The 21,302-nt window shown below is 41.4% G+C and overlaps 1 protein-coding gene across 2 annotated transcripts in view; it reads left to right on the top strand.

The window, feature by feature from the left end:
• LOC307093826 (protein mono-ADP-ribosyltransferase PARP14-like) overlaps positions 1-20,317 on the top strand; it is a 67,142-nt gene extending 46,825 nt beyond the window's left edge. Inside the window, exons 11-18 of one of the 2 annotated variants that reach the window (XR_013813003.1) lie at positions 264-326; positions 637-804; positions 4,678-4,881; positions 8,436-9,035; positions 10,319-10,452; positions 16,061-16,235; positions 17,271-18,848; positions 18,893-20,317. Coding sequence is in view for 1 of the 2 variants with exons in the window: in XM_079762099.1 (XP_079618225.1) it covers positions 264-326; positions 637-804; positions 4,678-4,881; positions 8,436-9,035; positions 10,319-10,452; positions 16,061-16,235; positions 17,271-17,560 (1,634 nt within the window). In the remaining variant the exon portion in view is untranslated. Of the gene's footprint in view, positions 1-263; positions 327-636; positions 805-4,677; positions 4,882-8,435; positions 9,036-10,318; positions 10,453-16,060; positions 16,236-17,270 lie in introns of both variants that reach the window. The other variant, XM_079762099.1, reaches the window with a different exon arrangement.
• The last annotated feature ends 985 nt before the right edge of the window (positions 20,318-21,302 follow it).

The raw sequence follows: 21,302 nt of genomic DNA, 5'->3' as shown, positions 1-21,302 counted from the left end.
CTACAGTTGCTATAGCCAAACTGGTTTCTACCACTTTGGCTTAATAATATGAATTAATAAGTTTAAAATTATTTTGACATGGTTTCTTATAATTGGTAACTGTCATTTCATGAATTTTTCTTCTTTGTGATCAGAAATGCCCAGGTTGTAAAATTCCTTTAATGATGGGGAAAGCATTTAGATAATGAGACAATCATTCTGATCCAAGTGTATTGTATTGATTTCTTACACATGTTTGTAAATATGTTGATGTTCTCATGTAGGGGTCTCCAAAGCAATTTTGGAAAAGGCTGGACAAAATGTGGAAATAGAATGTTCTCGCCTAGGTAAGACACAATGCTGCTTTTCGGTCCTAAAGTATAAGTGGAAGGCTGAATGTGGGAGGCTGTGGAGAGGGAGACAACATATTAATCTTAAAATTATACATTTTACTAAAGAATTCCACTCATAGAGAATTAGAAATGAAGAGGAGTGAAAAGTGATATCATGGCTAAAAGAGAAAGTAGGCAAGAAAGATTCATCAGAGGTAGTATTTCAGGAGTCTCTTATTGGCACAAAATGCTTTACTTGCCATAGCAGACATTTTGCTTTGTAAACAGCATCTGATTTTGCATCTTTTTGTTTTGTGTTTCTTAGCTCAACAGCACAACAATGGTTATATAATTACTGATGGTGGAGCACTGAAGTGCAAGAATATTATTCATGTCATTGGTGGAGCTGATGTCAAGAGATCAGTTACCTGTGTTTTGCAAGAGTGTGAAAAATTGAATCACTCGACCGTTTGCCTCCCAGCCATTGGGACAGGTTGGTAGCCTCTCAAGGCTAAATTTTTAGGTGTCCCTTTTCCCTTAATTTTCCTGCTGACCTGAATGTAGTTGATGCTGAGTCTGAGGAAGGGCAGCTTCCTCACCCCAAGGCAGTCACTGAGGGAATGAGCAAGACATCTGCTCTCTAATATGGAGGAGAAGAAAGGGGAAGGGAAAGGAGCAGAGAGAAAGAATGGCCATCCCTCCTTCTCTTTTCACCTGTTCCTTTCTCTTTTTCCATCTCTTCTATATCCCCCATTATTTAGTATTTAACCTTCCCCTCCAACCCCTCTCCAAGGAGAACATCAGTGCATCGACTTCCACCTCCCTGTAACTGACTCCCAGGTGAGCATTGCCAAGCCTCTTCTCTCACCTGTTGAGCAGTGGCTGTGCAGGTTGGCCTTAGGGCATCTCTGCACAGAAACCTTTCAATCACCTTAACCCAGTGGGTTGTAATGGGTCAGAAACACAACTCACCACCTTTCTCTTCTCAGCCTCCTTGCCTCTTTCAAGTTTCCTGTTTTCCTCTGACTATATAATGAATGAGTGATTGATTCTCCATATACAAAGATGGGCTTTGGGTTTATCATTACTAAGGTTATGCATTTTGAGCTATTTTCCCAGGAATCTGAGATCTACTAGTATGCATTGAGTTCTATGCATTGATTAGGAATTTTTGCTTGGTCTCCCTTAAGAGAGCTGGTCAGGGTAGGGAAATTCCCTCAGGCTTGAAGTGGAATGTAGTTGACTGGTTCCCGAGAGGGAACACTCAGCACTGGATTGATCATTCCATTGCTCAGGATTCTAAGTTTGAATGTCTGCGCTGGCCTGGTAGGCCCTCCAACGAAAGTTTAGCCTCAGTAAATTCACCCATCCTTGTCACATTCTGGACCTTCTTCTAATCCCGTGTCCCACGTTTTGATTTGTATAATTCCTCTTAAGGTTTCCAAATGGAATGCTATGTCTACTTTATTACTTTCCTATTTATAAAGGTATAATTTATTGCCTATTTATGTTTTCATCCCCCTGTAGTGTCATCCAACCCTAGCACATCAGCCAACATGTTATTTATTATCTATCTATCTATCTATCTATCTATCTATCTATCTATCTATCATCTATCATCTATCTATCTATCTATCATCTATCTATCTATCTATCTATCTATCTATCTATCTATCTATCATCTATCTATCTATGTATCTATCTATCTATCATCTATCTATCTATTTATCTATCTATCTATCTATCTATCTATCTATCTATCTATCACCTGTCATGTCTTGTGGAACCCCTTAATGATTGTCTAGTCTTTGTCTCCATTCGCTATTTCCTCTTTATTCTGGTCTTGTGTTTGTACCTTTACTTTATTTGGGCCAAAAAAGCAGGCAGCCCAGGGGCATATCTAAGTAGAGTCAAAAAAGAAACAAGGCAATGAGGCTGGTGTAGATTTGTATACATATGTATGCATGTTTGAGTATTTCTGCATTACTGCAAACCTTTTGTTTCTTCTATCGACCTGATGCCCTGATGGCAGTGTTGTTCTGCACAAATAACTGCACATTAGCAGGATCTCCTTGCTTATCATCTTTACCTATCTCTATCACCACCGGAGCTGGTCCCTAGACAAACAGATGGGGACGCTTCCTCCCTTAGTTGTGTTTATGAGTTGAGTTTGACTGGGAGGGATCAAGACAGCTTCTGGCTGTAAAGGAAGCCCTCTACCTAGTACCTATAGATAGCTGCCCTCAGGGAGAGAATGGGTGGTCAGTGATTCCTGCAAGCACCTCAAGTTCAATGAAAACTCCAAACCCAATTCACTGTCATCTCCCCCAAAACCGTACGTTCCTGTTATATCCCTGATTACATCACTTTCTACCTAGAGTCCTTGACTCTACCCTCTTTATCACTCCCATGTTTATTAGTTTATTGATTAGTTCGATTAAATGTTTTCTGAGTGACTGCCATGTGCCAGGCACTGTGCTGAGGCCTGGAGGATAGAAAGATGCCCAAGAAAAGGATCCAGTCCACAAGAAGCATCTAGCTCATTGTGAGACAGACATGTAAACAAACAACCGCAGTACTGGGTGCCCGTGATATACACATGAAGGTGTGTGAATGGGAAAAGAAGGTACATGTATACTTGAACAAAAGGTCAGGTATACAGGCTTTTGATCCCTAGGTCTTCCTGACTTTCTAAATATCTCTTTGCTCTGACCCCTTTTTCTTCAATTCTTGTCTTTGCCTAACCTTTTATTATAGCCTCCTATCTAGACCTGCACTCTATGCCCCAGTGCCTCCTATCCCCCCACCACTGGCATGGTAGGCCTTGTAGACTTATTTTTCCCCAAAACAGATCTATTTCCCTGAACACACCAGGTGAGCTTGCACATATCACACCCCTATTACACAGTTGTAGGCTTTACCTCAGTTTTCCATACTTCACCTATTGAACACCACTCATCTTTACATACTATATGCCATGTGTCCTAAGTGAGCATCTACCTTTTGATGGGACACATTAAATATTTGTTGAAAGTGAGTGACTGTATCTAAACACTCCTATTTAAATTCTTCTAACTATCATGAGATAACCATAGCTTTGCAAAGGAGAATTTCCCTTTTTTCTTGCTCATCTCATTAAAAACAAAACCAAAAAACCTGAACAAACCTTCTTGGTTAGTTTTATGTGGGGTTTGTCTACATTCCCACAATTGTCCACGGAGCCAAGTCTATCTTATTTCTGCGATAATGGTGGGCACCATCAATGGGGATAAACCTAGTGGGCCCTTAGTCTATCACACCAGGTTTGTCAGGGGACTTTTACTTTGTTACCTGCCCTTCCCCCACCCAATGTGATAGCTGCTGTTCATGTGGGACTGCTTCCATGGTTTTTTATGCGAATTTACAAGGAACTTGCCAAGACCTTACCAAGGCAGTAAGCTGGAGGGAAAAAAGGTATGGAGCATGCTTAATTAGGAGATGACCCGCTCAGATGGTAACCTTGAATCCTGCTAGTCAGCTAAAATCTCACCAAGTGTAGAAAGACTTCCTGGAGGTTTAAGGATAACTTGCATGTAAAAGAGTATAGATGATAACAAATAGCTTAGAGCTCTAGGTGTCTTACAAAATTATCTTAGAATAAATCAAGTCCCCAAAGACAAAGGACTGGGTAAAGTCAAGTGATGATTAAGCAAAAAAAATACATAAATAAAATAAATAAATAAATGTTGTGTTTAAAGAGCATGATAATTCAATATGTATTAGTATCTTTTTAAAAAATATATATTTTATTGATTTTTTACAGAGAGGAAGGGAGAGGGATAGAGAGTTAGAAACATCGATGAGAGAGAAACATCGATCAGCTGCCTCTTGCACCCCCCCCCCCCCCACTGGGGATGTGCCCGCAACCAAGGTACATGCCCTTGACTGGAATTGAACCTGGGACCCTTCAGTCCGCAGGCTGACGCTCCATCCACTGAGCCAAACCTGTCAGGGCTGTGTTAGTATCTTTTACTTTGAATATTTTGAGAACACTAGTGAGCCAAGAAAGATGAACTATGTTTTGTAACACAGAGAAACACAATGAGCTGGAATCCGCTAAGTAGAGCAGATATGAACGTCAGACATCAAAAGTTAGATTTCCTTTTTTCATTGTTGGGCTGTTGGCTTCTTGACATCCTGGAACAAGAACTCTCCACTGCATGTAGGGCTTCAAAAGTGTTTGCTGATGGATTGTTAGAAAAGTCCATGGAGGTGAAAAATTTGGGCTGTGTGGATACATTCTCTGAGAATTGGAATCCCTAATTTATTCCTCAGCCCTTTCCAACTGGATCCTTATTTTTCTAGTCATTTTTATTTGCCTTTCCAGGAAGTGCTCAACAAGACCCAGACAAGGTTGCTGAAGCCATAATGGATGCCATTGAAGACTTTATCCAGAAAGGACTTGTCCGGTCTGTGAAAAAAGTCAAAGTTGTTATCTTTCAGCCTCAAATAATGGATGTTTTTTGTGCCAACATGAAAAAAAGAGAAGGCTCCCAGGCTCCCTCACAGTCTATAATGTCCAAAATTGCATGTGAGTTGTTGATTTTTATGAAATGCATGTTCCTAATATTGAGGTCGCATGAGAAATAGCTAAAATTCTACATTATTTTTTTGTGGTAGTTTACTAGCTTCCCCTGCTTTTATTGAGATATAATTGATATATGTCACAGGTTAAGATGTACAGCGTAATGGTTTTTCTTTACATATATTACTGCAATATGTTTGGTTATTATCCATCATCTCCTACATCTCTTAAAATTAGAAAGCAAAATGATTTTTTTCTTTGTGATAACTCTTAGAATTAAGAGCTTTCATGTACATTATACAGGTATGTTAATTATAGTCATCATGCTGTACATTATACCTTTGGTAATTATTTATCTTGTAACTGGAAGTTTGTACATTTGACCTCTTTTTTCAATTTCCCTTCCCCCAATCCACCTCGGGTAACCACAAATCTGATCTCTATTTCTATGACTGTGAGTAGTTGTTGTTTTTTTAGCTTCCACGTGTAAGTGAGATTTTCAAAATATATATTTTTATTGATTTCAAAGAGGAAGGGAGAGGGGGAGAGAGAGAGAGAGAGAGAGAGAGAGAGAGAGAGAGAGAAACATTTATGATGATTGAGAATCATGGATTGCCTGCCTCCTACTGGGGATCGAGCCCACAACCTGAGCATGTGCCCTTGACTGGAATTCACCGGGGACCTTCAGGTCTGCAGGCTGATGCTCCATTCACTGAGCCAAACCGGCTAGGGCTGTAAGTGAAATCTTACAGTATTTGTCCTCTTCTGTCCACCTTGCATCAGCTAATCTTTAATGAACTATCAGAAAGAAAAATTAAGAAAACAATCCCATTTACAATTGCATAAAAAAGAATAAAATATCTAGGAATAAACTTATCCAAGAAGATAAAAATGATAAGAAACTGATGAAAGATATTGAAGAAGACAAAATAAATGGAAAGATAATATGTGCTCATGTATTGTAAGAATTAATATTGTTAAACTATCCATACTTCCTAAAGCAATCTACAGATTCAGTACAATCCCTATCAAAATTCCAATGGAATTTTCTCAGAAATACAAGAAACAATTGTAAAGTTTGTATGGAACCACAAAAGACCCCAAATAGCAAAAGCAATTTTGAGACAGAATAAAAAAGGTAGAGGCATCATGATTCCTGATTTGAAAGTATATTACAGAGCTACAGTAATCAAAACAGTAGGGTACTGGTATAAAAACAGACACATAGATCAATGGAAAAGAATAGAGAGCCCAGAAATAAACCCATGCATGTATGGTCAATTAATTGATAACAAAGGAGCCAAGAATATACAATGGGGAAAGGGTAGACTCTTTAATAAATAGTGTTGGGCACCTACTTCAGTAGCACATATCTATATAAATAAAAGTCTAAGTGACCATTATGACTGGTCGACTGAATGACTGGTCAACCAGTTGCTATGATGCGCACTGACCACCAGGGGCAGACGCTCAACACAGGAGCTACACCCTGGTGGTCAGTGCGCTCCCAAGGCCAACCTCCTGCGGTCCCTGACTCCCCCATGGGGACCGGCCCCAATTGGCCCTGATCAGGACTGGGTGAGAAGGCCCTGATCGGCCCTGATCGCTGGCCAGGCCAAGGGACCATACCCGTGCATGAATTCATGCACCCGGCCTCTAGTGCTAAAATAAATGGTGTTGGGAAAACTAGACAGCCATGCAAAGGAATGAAACTGGCCACTATCTTACACCACACACAAAAATCCACTCAAAATAGAGTAAAGTCTTGAATGTAAGATCTGAAACCATAAACCTTCTAAAAGAAAACATAGGGGTAAGCTTCTTAACATCAGTCTTGACAATAATTTTTTGGATTTGACACCAAAAACACACACACACCAAAAGCAAAAATAAACAAGTGTGAATATATCAAACAAAAAAGCTTCTGTAGAGCAAAGAAAACCATAATATTTTTCTACTGAATGGGAGAAAATATTTGCAAGCCATATACCTGATTAGGGGTTAATATAAAAAATATATAAAGAACTCCTACAACTCAATAGAAAAAAAAAAAACAAAAATCCAATTTTAAAATGCATAGAGGATATTAATAGAAATATTTTTTCCAAAGAAGATATACAGTTGTCCAACAGGTACATGAAAAGGTGCTTAGCATCACTAATCATCAGGGAATCACAAATGAAAATAATGAGATATTACCTCATGCATGTTAAAATGCTATTATGGAAAAGACAAGAAATAAGTGTTGAAAAAATGTGGAGAAAAGGGAATCCTTGTGCACTGGGCATGTAAACTGGCACAGCCACTATGGGAAATAGCAGGAGGTGCCTAAAAAAATTAAAAATATAACTAACACATGATCCAGTAGTTACACTTCTGGGTATTTATCTGAAGGAAATGAAATCATTATCTCTGAAAGATATCTGCTCCCCATGTTCATTGAAGCACTATTGAGATAGCCAAGACATGGAAACAACATACTGTCCATTGGCAAAATAAATGGGAAAAGAAGATGTGGTATATACAGGGTAGGGCAAAAGTAGGTTTATAGTTGTGAGTATGTGAAAGTGAAGTTTATTCTTGCATTATTACTTATAAATTATGGTATTATTTTCCATATGACCAACTATAAACCTCTTTTGGCATAATCCTGCATTGGTGATGGAATATTATCTACACTAATAAAAGAGAAAAATGCTAATTGACTGTACCTTCTCTACACCCACAGCCAATCAGAGCGAGTATGCAAATTAACCCAACAAAGATGGGAGGGAGGAGTGAATACTGAAGACAGCATAGAAGGAAGAGGGAGGGAAAGTGGAAAGCAAGGCGGCTGCTGGAGGGAAAGCAAGGGCGGAGCATGCGGCCGCAGAGGCGGGCAGTGACAGGCGGCAGCGGCGGGTGCAGTGGGTCGGGGCACGCAGTGGCGGCAGCGGAGCGCGCAGCTGCGGAGGTGACTGTGGCCGCGGGCGCAGTGGGGCAGGTGGGCAGCGGCACTCGCGGAGGCGGCGGCAGTGGCAGGCAGGCGGGGCGGGGCGTGCCCCGCCCGTCACAGCGGGAGAGGTGAGGGTGCTGGAGAGGTGGCAGTGGTGGGAGGGAAGCCTGCCGGAAGTCTTGCAGGAATCTTCCTGCAACGGGCCCCTAGTTCAATCATAAGAAAGGAAATCCTGTCATTTGCACCAATATGGATGGTCCTTGAGGACATTACGCTAAATGAAATGTCAGACAGAGAAAGACAAATAATGTATAATAAATCTAGTATGTGGACTCTAAAAACATCTGAATTCACATTCAGAGAACAGATTGGTGGTTGCCAGAAGTGGGGTGGTGGGAGGTGGGCAAATGGGTGAAGGTGCTCAAAAGGTACACACTTCCAATTATAAGATTAATAACTCCTAGAAATTTGATATATAGCACAACGACTATAAAAGAAGAAAGAAAGGAAGAAGGGGAGGGATTGAGGAAAGGAGAAAGAAAGGGAGAAATAGCTAATAGCTAAATATTTTTTTTTCTTTTTAAATCCAAAACAATTGTTGCATTCCCTTGTGTTTCTTTTTTAGCATTTTTGGGCTTCTCAAAGCAACCTTCCTCCAAACGAAAGCCTTTGGTTTTGGAGAAGAAAACAGAATCAGCAATTTTTCAGGTGTGTGGTGAGAATGAAACATGTGTACAAAACGCCATCTCCTGCCTACAGAATCTGATGGAAAAGGAACAGAGTCTTTACAGCAGCGCAGAGGAATTTATCAAAGACTTTGATGAAAAGGAATATCAGGAATTGAATAAGCTGCAGAAGGACTTGAATATTATCGTGGACTTGGACCATCAGAAACCTTTGATTAAGGTTTCAGGAATTATCAGAGATGTGGAACAGGCTAGAAATGCAGTTGAGGAAATGATCAAGACAGTTAGATCAGCCAAAGAGCAGGAATCCAGAGCAGATTATATCACTGACTTTGTAGAGTGGCAATATGACGACAATAACACCTTTCGTAGTTTTGACAAAATAACCAATATGAAATTGGAGGAGGCAAGAAAAAAACAGGGAAAAACAGTTGATGTCCAAATTAATAATCAGAACTACATGGTGGACGTGAAAACCTGCATTGCTACAGGTGCAAATGGACACACTTTACAAATTCAGCGCGTCGCGAAACCTCAAGGTGAGTCAAACTTTCATGCTGTTTTCCACTATTTTACACTTACTTTGGGCTTAACACTATCTTGTATATCTATCAAAATTGTAGTCAAGTCGATAAAACTCAAGTGACTCTTTTGTATTAAGATAGAAAACTTATGGAGTTTACATTAAGGTCGGGAAAATACAGCCTGGGTGAGCCCAACATCCTGAGGATGACCATCCTAGTGGTACCATAGCCAAACCTCGCCTGTTTGTATTTCACAAGCTCCCTAGAGCCAGTTCTGGGAGGTAATGGCTTGTCCAGTCAGGAGAGGGACAGCCATGGGCTTTAAAGAAAAGTGGCCCAAGGTTTTATTTAGAACAAAAGGGAGAAGACAGCCTGTCAGAAAGTGGGCACTTTCTGCCTCTGTGATTGGTACCCAGAGAGGCCCTGGAGCCTGCGGGATCTCCCAGAAGTCACTTCCTCCCCTGCCCTGAGAATAAAGTTCCTAGACACACACATAGGAAGCAGCCTCAGATTCTGTGACTGGATCTGCTTCCGAGAAGGGAATGCTTGTCTCCTATGGAGGTGAGACAGACTTCAAACCACAGAAGTCCCCCACTGAACACTAGTAAAAGTGGCTTCCCTTTCAGTACCTTCTCTCCATCTTTTGGGAGATCAGTACGAATGAATTCCTCACACCCTGACCAACCCTGGGGCATTGAGAATGCAAGAATAAAATTTTGTTTAGCAGAAGAGGAGATGGAGCTTCCACATAGCAAAACTCACCACCCACTGAACTCTTAAGGATGTTGTGGAGAATAACAAAAGAACCGATGTGGATGGCCTTGTGGTGGGAGCTCTAGCAAAAATCCATGCATTTGTAAACAAGACAATAGTGACTATTTAAAACATCACAGGGAAATAATTGATTGTTAAATTATTGAATTATGACAAATTAGAGACTGAGCAGAATATGCAGTCCTGTCAGGGCATGATGAAAACTTGTGAAGATGAAGGGACACAGGTTCAGTCCCTCAGAGATTTTGAATTGATCGGAGTGTGTGTGTGTGTGTGTGTGTGTGTGTGTGTGTGTGTATGTGTGTGTATTTTAATAAGCATTACAGTTGGTTCTGTGGTGGTCTGTGATCTATGCTTTGAAAAACATTCTCCTGGAAATATAATTAATGTATTAAATACATTGAATCAGGAGATTGTAAAACAACAGCACACATGCTATTCGGTTCTTTGAAGCATACGAGGGAGGGGGACTGTGTAGATGAGCCTTCCCGGGTGCAGAGTGTCCTCAAATGTCTACTTTGCAGTTGAGATCCCTGGACACTGGAGTGATATGAAGCAGCAGCGTGTCTGTCTGGTTGAGCTACAGCCTGGTCAACCAGAATACAGCAAAGTGGCAGATGCCTTCAATCAGACCTGCTCACAATTCAAGATAGAGAAGGTAAGCATTCTGATGACATGGAGTTTCTCAATGGTGGAAATAAGGGGTATCGTATTCCTGGATAAATACATTTATATTTACTTCCTAACATAATTTTAACCCAGAATTAGAATATTTTATGGTAATTAGATTTTAAATTCTAGATTTTACTCATCTCCCCATAATTCCTGAGATATTAAGACTGAGATTTTTGAGTCAGTTATTAAAAGACAGTAGATTGCAATATGATATTAGAGTTCCAAAGACATATATTTCCTTTGTGAAGCAAACTAATAAAAATTCAAAGATATGAGAAGAGACCGGCGAAGGCTCCTCAGGGTTGGGTTATGTGCCTTTGCCCCCTGTTCACAGGCCAACAGTGCTTGCTTCCTTAGTAAACCCACTAGTCCTTTCACTGTTCATCTCATTTACTAGTATTTTGGCATCTCCTATACTTAAAAATTAACATTGCTATTTTAAATTTGTGTTTTTCTTGACTTCTATGGCAATAATATTTTGATGTTTTCTTCTTTATTAATTAATTCTTCTTTCATTATCACTGATATTTGTTTCTCCTCCAAATCCCTCATCCTAGCTTTACCCACAGGATTTATACTTTGGTCTTCTGTCTCTGCACTTCACCAGGGAATGTTTTTACCTTCATGGATGCAGCTATTGTGTCAATGTAAATAGCACTCAAATCAACATATCACCAACTGGGATCTTTGACTCTAGGTCTAGAACATATTCCCAGTGGACTAAAAATATCTCCACTTGATTATATATCTGCTACATCAATTTCCTAAAACCTAACTCATCATCTCTAAGTAATTATCTTCCCCTTCCTTGTCTTTTCTGACCTTGGTTCCACCACTCCCTGAATAAAGCTAGAGATTTTTTTTTTTTTTGTCTAAAGTTTTACATGTCTCCTTTTCCCCTGATTGATCCCAAAATTAGAGATTTTTGAGTTCCTTCTGTTCATCCATAATAATGAGTGTGCCAATAAGGTGTACATTTTCTTTCTTTGCAAATTTTCTTTTACTTTCTATTTGCACTGCCACAACTGCCCTTCAGAACTGGGGATACGCCCCAAACACCAATGTGAGGGGATGCTCTGATGAACTCCAGCTGCTTCTCCCAAGAGATTCGGTCCAATGAGAGTGAACCTGGGACAAGTGCATTTATATGTTAAGTGACTGGAGAGCACCAACGTCTTAGCATCGCTCCAGACATCAGAGGCCTAGTTTTCAGCCTGGCCTCCCTGTGCTCTGCAGCCAGACTACATTGCTATTTACTGCCCTGGCCTGGAATCCTGGTTTCCTCCATTATGTTGTCACCCTTCTACTGCCAACTCAAGGGTGCCAGTGCCTCTTGGCCCCATTTGTGGTACTCTCCCCCCATTCTGTTTACTCATGTAGTTAAGCACATAATAATTCAAACAGATTTGAAATGTCCTAAGAGATATATACCAGAGAGAAACCAAGATAGTGGCAAAGGAGAACGCTGGCACTTGCATCCTCCCACAACCACATCAAAATTACAACTAAGATACAGAACAACCATCATTCAGAACCACCTGAAATCTGGCTGAATGGAAGTCCTACAGCTAGAGAATTAACGAAGAAAGCACATTGCTCTAGGTGGTTTAGTTCAGTGGATACAGCGTCAGCCTGTGGACTGAAGGGTCCCAGGTTCGATTCCGACCAAGGCCACATGCCTGGGTTGTGGGTTCGATCTCCAGTAGGGGGCGTGCAGGAGGCAGCTGATCAAGGATTCTCATCATTGATGTTTCTGTGTCTCTCTCCTCCTCCCTTCCTCCCTGAAATCAATAAATATATTTTTTTTTAAAGAAGAAAAAAAAGCACATTGAGACAGGTAGGAGGGGTGAGGTGCAGAATGGGCTGGGCTGACACCCACGTGTGGCATGTTTTTAAACTGGAGTCCAATACCATGCCCCAAGCCCAGGGTTGCAGTGCTGGGAAGAGGACTCCCCATGACTTCCTTCTGGCTGTAAAAACCAGTGGGGATTGTGTCAGAGTGACATGGAGGCTGCTGGAATCCCAGGCAGTTCTTCTTAAAGGGCCCATGCACGGACTTAGGCTCATTCCCTCTGAGCTCCAGCGCTTGGCCAGCAGCGTGAAAGGATCCAGGGACATATGGGGACATAAATTGTCTGGCAGCGGGGCAAGCCATCTTCTCCCTCCTCCTTTTGGTTATTGTTGGCATCTCTAACCCTTTTTCTTTTCAACTTCCGGTAACTGTGTAATTAAGATAATAGCATATACTTGAGTTTTGTTTTTTATTCATCCATTTGGACCATCTTTACCTTTTTAAAAATATGTTTTTAATGATTTCAGAGAGAAAAAGGGAGAAGGAGGGAGGGATAGAAACATCAATGATGAGAGAGAATCCTTGATTGGCTGCCTCCTGCACATTCCCTATTGGAGACAGAGCCTGCAGCCCAGGCATGTGCCCTTACCAGATCAAACCTCAACCTCCTGATTCATGGTTGGACGCTCAATGACTGAGCCACACTGGCTGGGTCAATCTTTATCTTTTAGTTGGAGTAGTTAGTCTGTTCAATGAATTTACTGATATGTTTGGGTTTAAATATGCCATAATTAATCTTTTTTTCTATGTATCATTTCTACTCTGCTCCTTTTCTCTCTTTTCCTATGTTATTTTGTATTAAGTATTTTTATCATTCCATTTTTATGCCCTATTAGAATGTTCATTATACATCCTATTACAATCCTTTCATTGGTTACTTAGAGATTATTAAACTCTAGTGCGAATTAGTAGAGTTCTCATTTCCCAAACAATGCAATGAACTTTGAACACTTTCAACCCATTTATCCCCTCCTGCCTCTTGTACTACTTTTACCTGTATTTTAATTCTATGTATATTTGAAACCCTATAAAACTTTTTATTTTTTTTAATACAGTCATTGTATATTTACCCTTTTATCCCACTGCCCTTCCATTCTTCTTGCATTTTCATGCCTACACCTTGGGATCATTCTCCTTCTGGTTTTACTTTTCTTTCGGGTGTAGATCTGGTTGTGATGTTTCTGGTAGTCTAAGTTTTTGTCTGAAAATGTATTCATCTCATTTTCATTCTTCCAAGGATATTTTTGCTGGGTGTAGAATTCTGGGTGACAGTTAGTTTCTTTAAGCACTTTGAAGGCATTATTCTATTGTCTTCTGACTTTCTTTTTCACTCTGCACTGCCCTTCTATCTTGGAACTTGGCCCATCAAATCCTTGTTGCCTTCAAAAAGCTCTCCCCCTTACCCTCACCCTCAAGCCCTTCTAATAATTGTTGGCAATAGGATTGGTCTGATACAAATAGTTTACTACTGCCGGAAGCCTGCTGCTAACATAAACCTACTAAGTAAAGTTTTAAGATTTACTTGCAGTGGTTTTTTTTTAACCTTATAATTTATCTCATTAGGAATATAGAATCAGATTTCTGTTTTGAAAACGACTTGAAGTAATTCTTTTCTTTGTGTGTTTATTAAATTTTAGAAGGGTGGGTGCTAGCTTTAGCAGCACATATACTAAAAAAAGGTGAGGAACAAGAATGAAAAGACTAAGAAGTAATAATTATTTCAAAACTTTAAGATGAAATTTTTAATGCATTTGAAAGATGATTAAAATAAATAAAATCTAAGGTAAATAGAAAAGAAATGGAAGAAGGCAATTTAAAGATTAGAAACTTAATTGTGGATAAAAAGAAAAATAAATTTAAAAATCACAAATCAGATCAACAAAATGCATGATAATGCAGAGATTTTGAGCTAGAGGTCAAACTATATCTTAATTAAAAATAGGAATCCCAAAACTGAAAAAACAAATAAACCAGATGATGGCAGGTAACAGTATTAGAACTGAGAGTCCTTTAGAATGGAATGTGCAGGCACTTCACCAATAGGGAAGAAGATTCTGACAACTTTATGGAACTACCACTGCCTATTGATTAGGGAAGTTTTGAAGCTGATCTGCAATCCAGGTTCCAAGGAGTTTTCACCACAGCCCTGGAACCACTGCCCAAAGAGGATGGTCAAAGCATGGCCACTGTGAAATGCAGATTGGTGTAGCCACTATGGAGAATGGTGTGGAGGTTCCTCAAAAAGTTAAAAATGAATTGCCTTATGGCCCAGTGATTCCACTTCTGGGACTATCTCTAAAGAAAGTAGAAACACTAGTTCGAAAGCATATATATGCACCCCTATATTCATTGCAGCAATATTTACAATAGCCAAAATTTGGAAGCAGCTCAGGTGCTCATCAGTAGACAAGTGGTTAAGAAAGTGGCAGTACCTTTACACATTGGAATACTACTTTGGGCTGTTAAAAAGAAGAAAAGTCTTACCTTGTATGCCTGCATGAATGGAACTAGAGAGGATTATGCTAAGTGAAATAAATCAGAGAAAGACAAATGCCATATGATTTCACTTACATGTGGAATCTAATGAATAAAATAAACAAAATAGAAACAGACTCATAGATACAGAGGACAGACTGATAGCTCTTAGAGGGGAAGGTGTTGGGGGACTTGGTGACAAAGGTGAAGGGATTAAGAAGTACAAATTGCTAGTTGCAGAATAGCCACAGAGGTGTAGATTACAGTGTAGGGAATATAGTTCATAATATCGAGGTAAATAGGTGGGTACTTGATGCAGCGGGGGGACCTCTCTGTGAAGTACATAATTTTTTTAACTACTTTGTTGTACACCTGAAACTAATTGAGAATGGTATTGAATGTAAAATGAAATTTAAAAAATATATTAGAAAAGAAAAAGCATGACCACTTTGGTCTACAGCCAGATTCCCTGATGAAAATGAATTCCCTGATGAAAATTCCCTGATGAAAATGAATCTCTCATCCAATTGGATGAGAGATTCATTTTCATCAATTTCCTTCTTGCCTAGACACTCTAGTGTTTCTCTGTGGTTAGACCTTGGCTAGGTAAGCCAATATCTTAAAAGGACTGAAGAGGAGAGAGGTAAAGGGACAAAGTGGGGTGGACGGCAACAGGGGCAGTGATTACAGTGAAAGTAAGAAGCAGGAGTTTAGCTGCCTTGGCCGTCCAAGATCCTAAATATTGCTTGCTGCATGTAGTGCATAAAAGATATTAAAAATTAAAGCAACTTTTTCCCGAAGGCCTGATTTGTGAAGCACTGGATATAAAAAGATTTCCGAATGCAGAGAGCTGCCGCCTGGCATTGAATTTGTTGTTTACAGTAATTTTTACTTATAAAAAATAGTGGTCATGCCCTGGCCAGGTAGCTCAGTTGGTTGGAGTGCCATCTGGAACACCAAAAAGTTTTGGGATTGATTCCTGGTTAGGGCACATACCTAGATTGTGGGTTTGAGTCTTGTTTGGGCACATATGGGAGGCAATAGATCGATGTTTCTCTCTCATATCAATTCATTCTCTCTCTCTCTCTCTCTCTCTCTCTCTCTCTCTCTCTCTCTCTCTCCCTCTCTCCCACTTTTCCCCTTCCTCTCTCTAAACATATCCTCAGGTGAGGATTAAAATAAAAAATAGTGATCATGTTTCATTTGCTGTATCTTGCCACAGGCCCTTGGCACTGACAGAATATTTTTCCTTATTGATTTGCAGATTGAGAGAATCCAAAATCCAAGTCTCTGGCAGCACTACCAGACAAAGAAAAAAACCATGGATGACAAGAATGGCCAAATACAAAATGAGAAGCTGCTCTTCCATGGGACAGATGCTAACTCCTTGCCACATGTCAATCAACATGGCTTTAACCGCAGTTATGCAGGAAAGAATGGTAAGGAAGTACGTCATGTGGCTGCTCCACAGGAGGCATCAGCCATGAGAAGCCAAGCTGGCTCAGGGATCCCCCGGATTGCACTGTGTCCCTCATGGCTCATGGCCAGGGTACAGCCAGCGTTTCAGGTCAGACTCACTAAGTTTCATCCCAAAGGGGCTGACTGGCCCTTTGAGGTGGAGGAATGATTAAAATTAAAAACACACTCACAAAAAATTTTTAAAGAGTCTTTAGAGAGTACTGAACATTATATTAACACAAGAGGCGCAGTGCACGAAATTTGTGCACGGGAGGAAGGGGTCCTTCAGTCCAGTCTGCACCCTCTCCAATCCAGGACCCCTCGGGGGATGTCTGATGCCAGTTTAAGCCCAATCCCAGGGATAGGGCTTAAACTGACAGTCGGCCAGCCCTCTCACAATCCAGGACTGCTGGCTCCTAACTGCTCACATGCCTGCCTGCCTGATCGCCCCCAACTGCCCCCCCACCACCAGCCTGATCATCCCTTACTGCCTCTGCCTGCCGGCCTGATAGCCCCTTACTGCCTCCCCTACTGGCCTGGTCGCCCCCTACTGCTCCCCCTGCCAGCCTGGTCTCCCCCTGCCGGCCTGGTCGCCCCTTACTGTTCTGCCTGCCATCCTGGTTTCCCTTAACTGCCCCCCCCCTGCCGGCCTGGTCACCCCTTACTGCCCCCCTCTGCCTGCCTGATCGCCCCCAACTGCCAACCTGCCGGCCTGGTCGCCCCCAACTCCCCCCCCCCCCACCACCACCAGCCTGGTCGCCCCCAAATGCCCCCCTTGCCGGCCTAGTTGCCCCACACAGCCTGCTGTTCAGTTGTTTGGTCGTCCCTCACTAACCCCCCTGCCGGCCTTGTCACTCCACGCAGCCTGCAGTTTGGTTGTCACTGTTAACTGTGACAGCATCCCAGACAATTTGCATATTCCTCTATTACTAGTATAGATTGCTTGACATATTGAGTCAATACATCAAATTATAGACAAATTGAAATTCTTAAAAATGTTGTTTTTCTTTTCACAGCTACAGCATACGGAAAGGGAACCTACTTTGCTGTCCAGGCCCATTATTCTGCCCATGATACTTACTCCAGACCAGACGCAAATGGGAAAAAGCATGTGTATTATGTGCGTGTGCTTACTGGATTGTACGCACTTGGAAATCAATCATTACTTGTGCCTCCTCCAAAGAATCCTCAAAATCCCCTTGACCTGTATGACACTGTCACGGATAATATGAGCAATCCAAGTTTATTTGTGGTATTTTATGACTACCAGGCTTACCCAGAATACCTCATTACTTTTAAAAAATAACATTTTGGTATCCTTCACTGAAGACATTATTTATCTACACAAGTGATTTTCAACATTTTTCAACTCATGGCACACATAAACTAATAACTAAAATTCTGTGACACACCAAAAAATACATTTTTTGCCGATCTGACAGACAAATACCAACGGTATGGTTTTGATTCATTCACAGCTATTGTGCTGGCTCTAGTCATTAAAAATATGTATTTTTATTGATTTCAGAGAGGAAGGCAGAGGGAGAGAGAGAAACATCAATGATGAAAGAGAATCATTGATCGGCTGCCTCCTGCACACCCCACAGTAGGGATTGAACCTGCAACATGGGCATGTGCCCTGACCAGGAATTGAACCGTGACCTCCTGGTTCATCGGTTGATGCTCAACCATTGAGCCACACTAGCCGGGTGGCTGTTGTCATTTTTTTACTTGACAATCTACCGGAAAAGAGGTCAGTGTCCCTGACTAGTCAGGTATTGCATGTTCTAAAAACTTTTGCGGCACACCAGTTGAAAATTGCTGATCTATACTATGTACACACGTTTTAGATATTTTTTTCTCTTAACCACTTATTCTAAGATCAAAGGATCCTTGTCACTGAAATCGGGCTTTCTTCAGCTTCGCTTTCATAACTGCAGCGAGCTTTTCTTGAAATCAACAAATTTGAGAATTTAAATTAATTTAGTTACAACTGTGTGCCCACAACTATGGTCATCAAAGTAGAAGAAGAGAACAGGTTTATATTTCTAGGAAGAAAAGGAAAGCCTTAATCTTAAAAGCCGAGGGCACAGCTATGCAATTTCAGCTGCCACTGAAGGGATGCCATATTACTGTGGGGAGCACAATGTACTGAGTGAACTGCAGTCTTTTCTGGGGTTAGAGATGGTGTCTTGTTAATTTTATTTTATCCCTGGACTGAGGCCTGCATCTGAAGTCCAATGGATTTTCCAGAAATGTTTCATAAACCAATTAAGAATGAAAAGGTCCCTCCAGCCCAGTGGTTCTCAACCTTCTTAATGCCGCGACCCTTTAATACAGTTCCTCATGTTGTGGTGACCCCAACAATAAAATTATTTTGTTGCTACTTCTTAACTGTAATTTTGCTACTGTTATGAATCGTAATGTAAATATCTGTGTTTTCCGATGGTCTTAGGCGACTCCTGTGAAAGGGTCGTTCGACACCCAAAGTGGTCATGACCCACAGGTTGAGAACCGCTGCTCCAGCCGGTTTGGCTCAGTGGATAGAGTGTCTGCCTGTGGACCAAAGGGACAAAATGTGCACCAATAAAAAGGTCTGCCTGTGGACCAAAGGGACAAAATGTGCACCAATAAAAAGGTGCACATTCAAGTCAAGGTTTGATTCAAAGTCAAGGGCATGTACCTTGGTTGCAGGCTCCTCCCTGGCCCAGGCCCTGGTTGGATGAGGATTAATAAAAAAATAAAAAGACTGAAAAGGTCTAGTTAGACTCCTATCCAAGTAGGAACCATTTCTTCTACATCCTTGACTTATTGTCATGTTGCCTCAAATCGAACAGATTCCGTGATAGGGAACTTCGTTTTCATGAGCCAGCCCCTGACAGAGGGACTGCAGTTGGGGCTCTGGGCCTGCAGTGCAGCTGGGCCCTGCCCAGCCCAGGGCTGGGGTCTGCCTTGTTGTGTAGATGAATCGTGGCCCCTGGAGTTGTGCAGCACAGCAGGCCTGGCCCAGTTGGTCCTTTCAATGTTGAGTCCAAATCTGCCTTCTTATCTCCCCTCATTGGTGCACATTTTGTCCCAGTGGAAGCAGTAGGATAATGCCTGCTACATTTTTAGTGTGAAACCCTCTGTTATGTTAAGGTGAAATGAATTCTAAGATTATTGAATGGCACACTTGCTTTGGCAGCCTAGCTTTTGATGATTTAACTTTTCACTAGGTAAATTTCAGGCTCAAACACTGCTTATTGAGCACTTAGCTTGTACCAGATAGTATAATAGATGCTTTCATATACAGTACTAATTTTATTCCCCACACAATCCTGTGAGATAAGAATTGTATCCCCATTTCAAAGCTGAGGAAACGGATGCTCAGAGTGCAAGCAGCTTCCTTGCCTGAGATCAGTCACCTAGGTAACGGCCCTCAGAGCCAGCAGAATCAGGTCCCTGTGTCATCAAGCCCTCTGCTCTTCTCATGACAGAACATGGCTTCTAGATGAATGTTATTAATCCAGGAATATCTCAGCTAATCTGCGAACCGCTTTTATATTTCCTTCTGGCTCTGGTTTCTATCCTAGTTTTCATTTGAAGCTCTGTAGGCTGAGGTCAGAACTGATGCCCAAGCAAAGCCTGTGCAGAAGGTGCACTCTGACACCAGGGGTCGCTCTTCCCTTGCCATGGGGAACAGCACCTGAGCTTCAAGTAGAGGTAGGTGGTTGAGAGGGCCATACATAGTAGCTGCTTCATTAACAGAGACATCTTGACATTTCTCTTGCTGTTGTTCTTTGTTTTGTAAGGGGATTGGGCACTGGCATCTCAACTAGGACTTGACCATGAATGTAAGAAATAAAAAAGGAGAGGCCTGCTCTCTATTGCTGTTCCTCCAGTGGTTTGGTTAACTGAGGGCAAGGCTGACTGTCAGGGTGAATTGAATCAAGGTATAATGATCCAGTCAGTAAATGTTAAGTTATCCCCAATCAAGAGAAATATGTCACGTGTCTGCTTTTTTAATAAAAGGCTTGGAAAAGGTCATTTGGTGGTGAACATTTTTATCTTCAAGGGCAGATACAGGAGAGCTTGATGATGAACACACGCCACTGCTGAGAAAGTGTTGGTGAGGATGTAGAGAAATTGGAAGCGTCAGATGTTGCTGGTGGGAAGATAAAATGAAGCAGATGGTGTGGGAAAAAGTTCAGCAGTTCCCCCAAAAGTTGAACACAGAGTTATTAATATGACCCAGCAATTCCACTCCTATGTATGTACCCAAGAGAACTGAAAACATATGTATGTACAAAAACTACACAAATGTGCATAGCAATATTACTTATCATAGCTCAAAAGTGGAACCAACCCAAATGTCCATCAACTGATTAATGGATAAACAAAATAGATCTCCATACAGTGGAATATATTCAGCCATAAGAAGGAATGAAGTACTAATAACATTCTACAGCATGGATGAACCCTGAAAACATTATGCTAGGTGAAAGAAGGCAGTTCTCAAAGCTCACATGCTGCATGAGTGCACTTATGTGAAATGTTCAGAGCAGGTAAATCTATACAGAAAGAAAATAAGTAAGTGGTTGTCAGGGGTTGGGGTGGGGGAAGGTGAAGGGGAGTAACCACCAATGGGTGGAAGCAACTTAGTCACATTGTTCGCGTTGGAGTACTCACGTAGGAAGGAGGCAGGAAGGGAGCCAGGGAAAGGGACAACGGAGGGAAACAGGCCGGAGGGAGGGATAAGGGAGGGAGTAAACTCTCTGTAAGAGACTAAGCAGACCTTCCAAGTTGTTAATAAGACATCAGACAGCCAATGCCAGTGTTGTAAAGGTGACTTTCCCCACTGGGTAGCAGCACTAGGTACCATACTTTGGAAATGTTTCAGAGACAGTTACAAAAGCAACATCCACTCTTGCTTAAAAGCACATCATTCTGCCTCTGTAATGCCTCTGCCCCTAGATGCACTGCAACGGTATGTGTCTGGGTTCGAGCACGGTTGAACAGATATGAACTGTGAATAAAGGTTCCAGAAGTGCTCAAATACCCATGCCTTG

Source organism: Cnephaeus nilssonii, assembly GCF_951640355.1.
Source record: "Cnephaeus nilssonii genome assembly, chromosome: 3".
Lineage (NCBI taxonomy): Eukaryota > Metazoa > Chordata > Mammalia > Chiroptera > Vespertilionidae > Cnephaeus > Cnephaeus nilssonii.
This window is presented reverse-complemented; position numbering and strand designations above follow the sequence as displayed.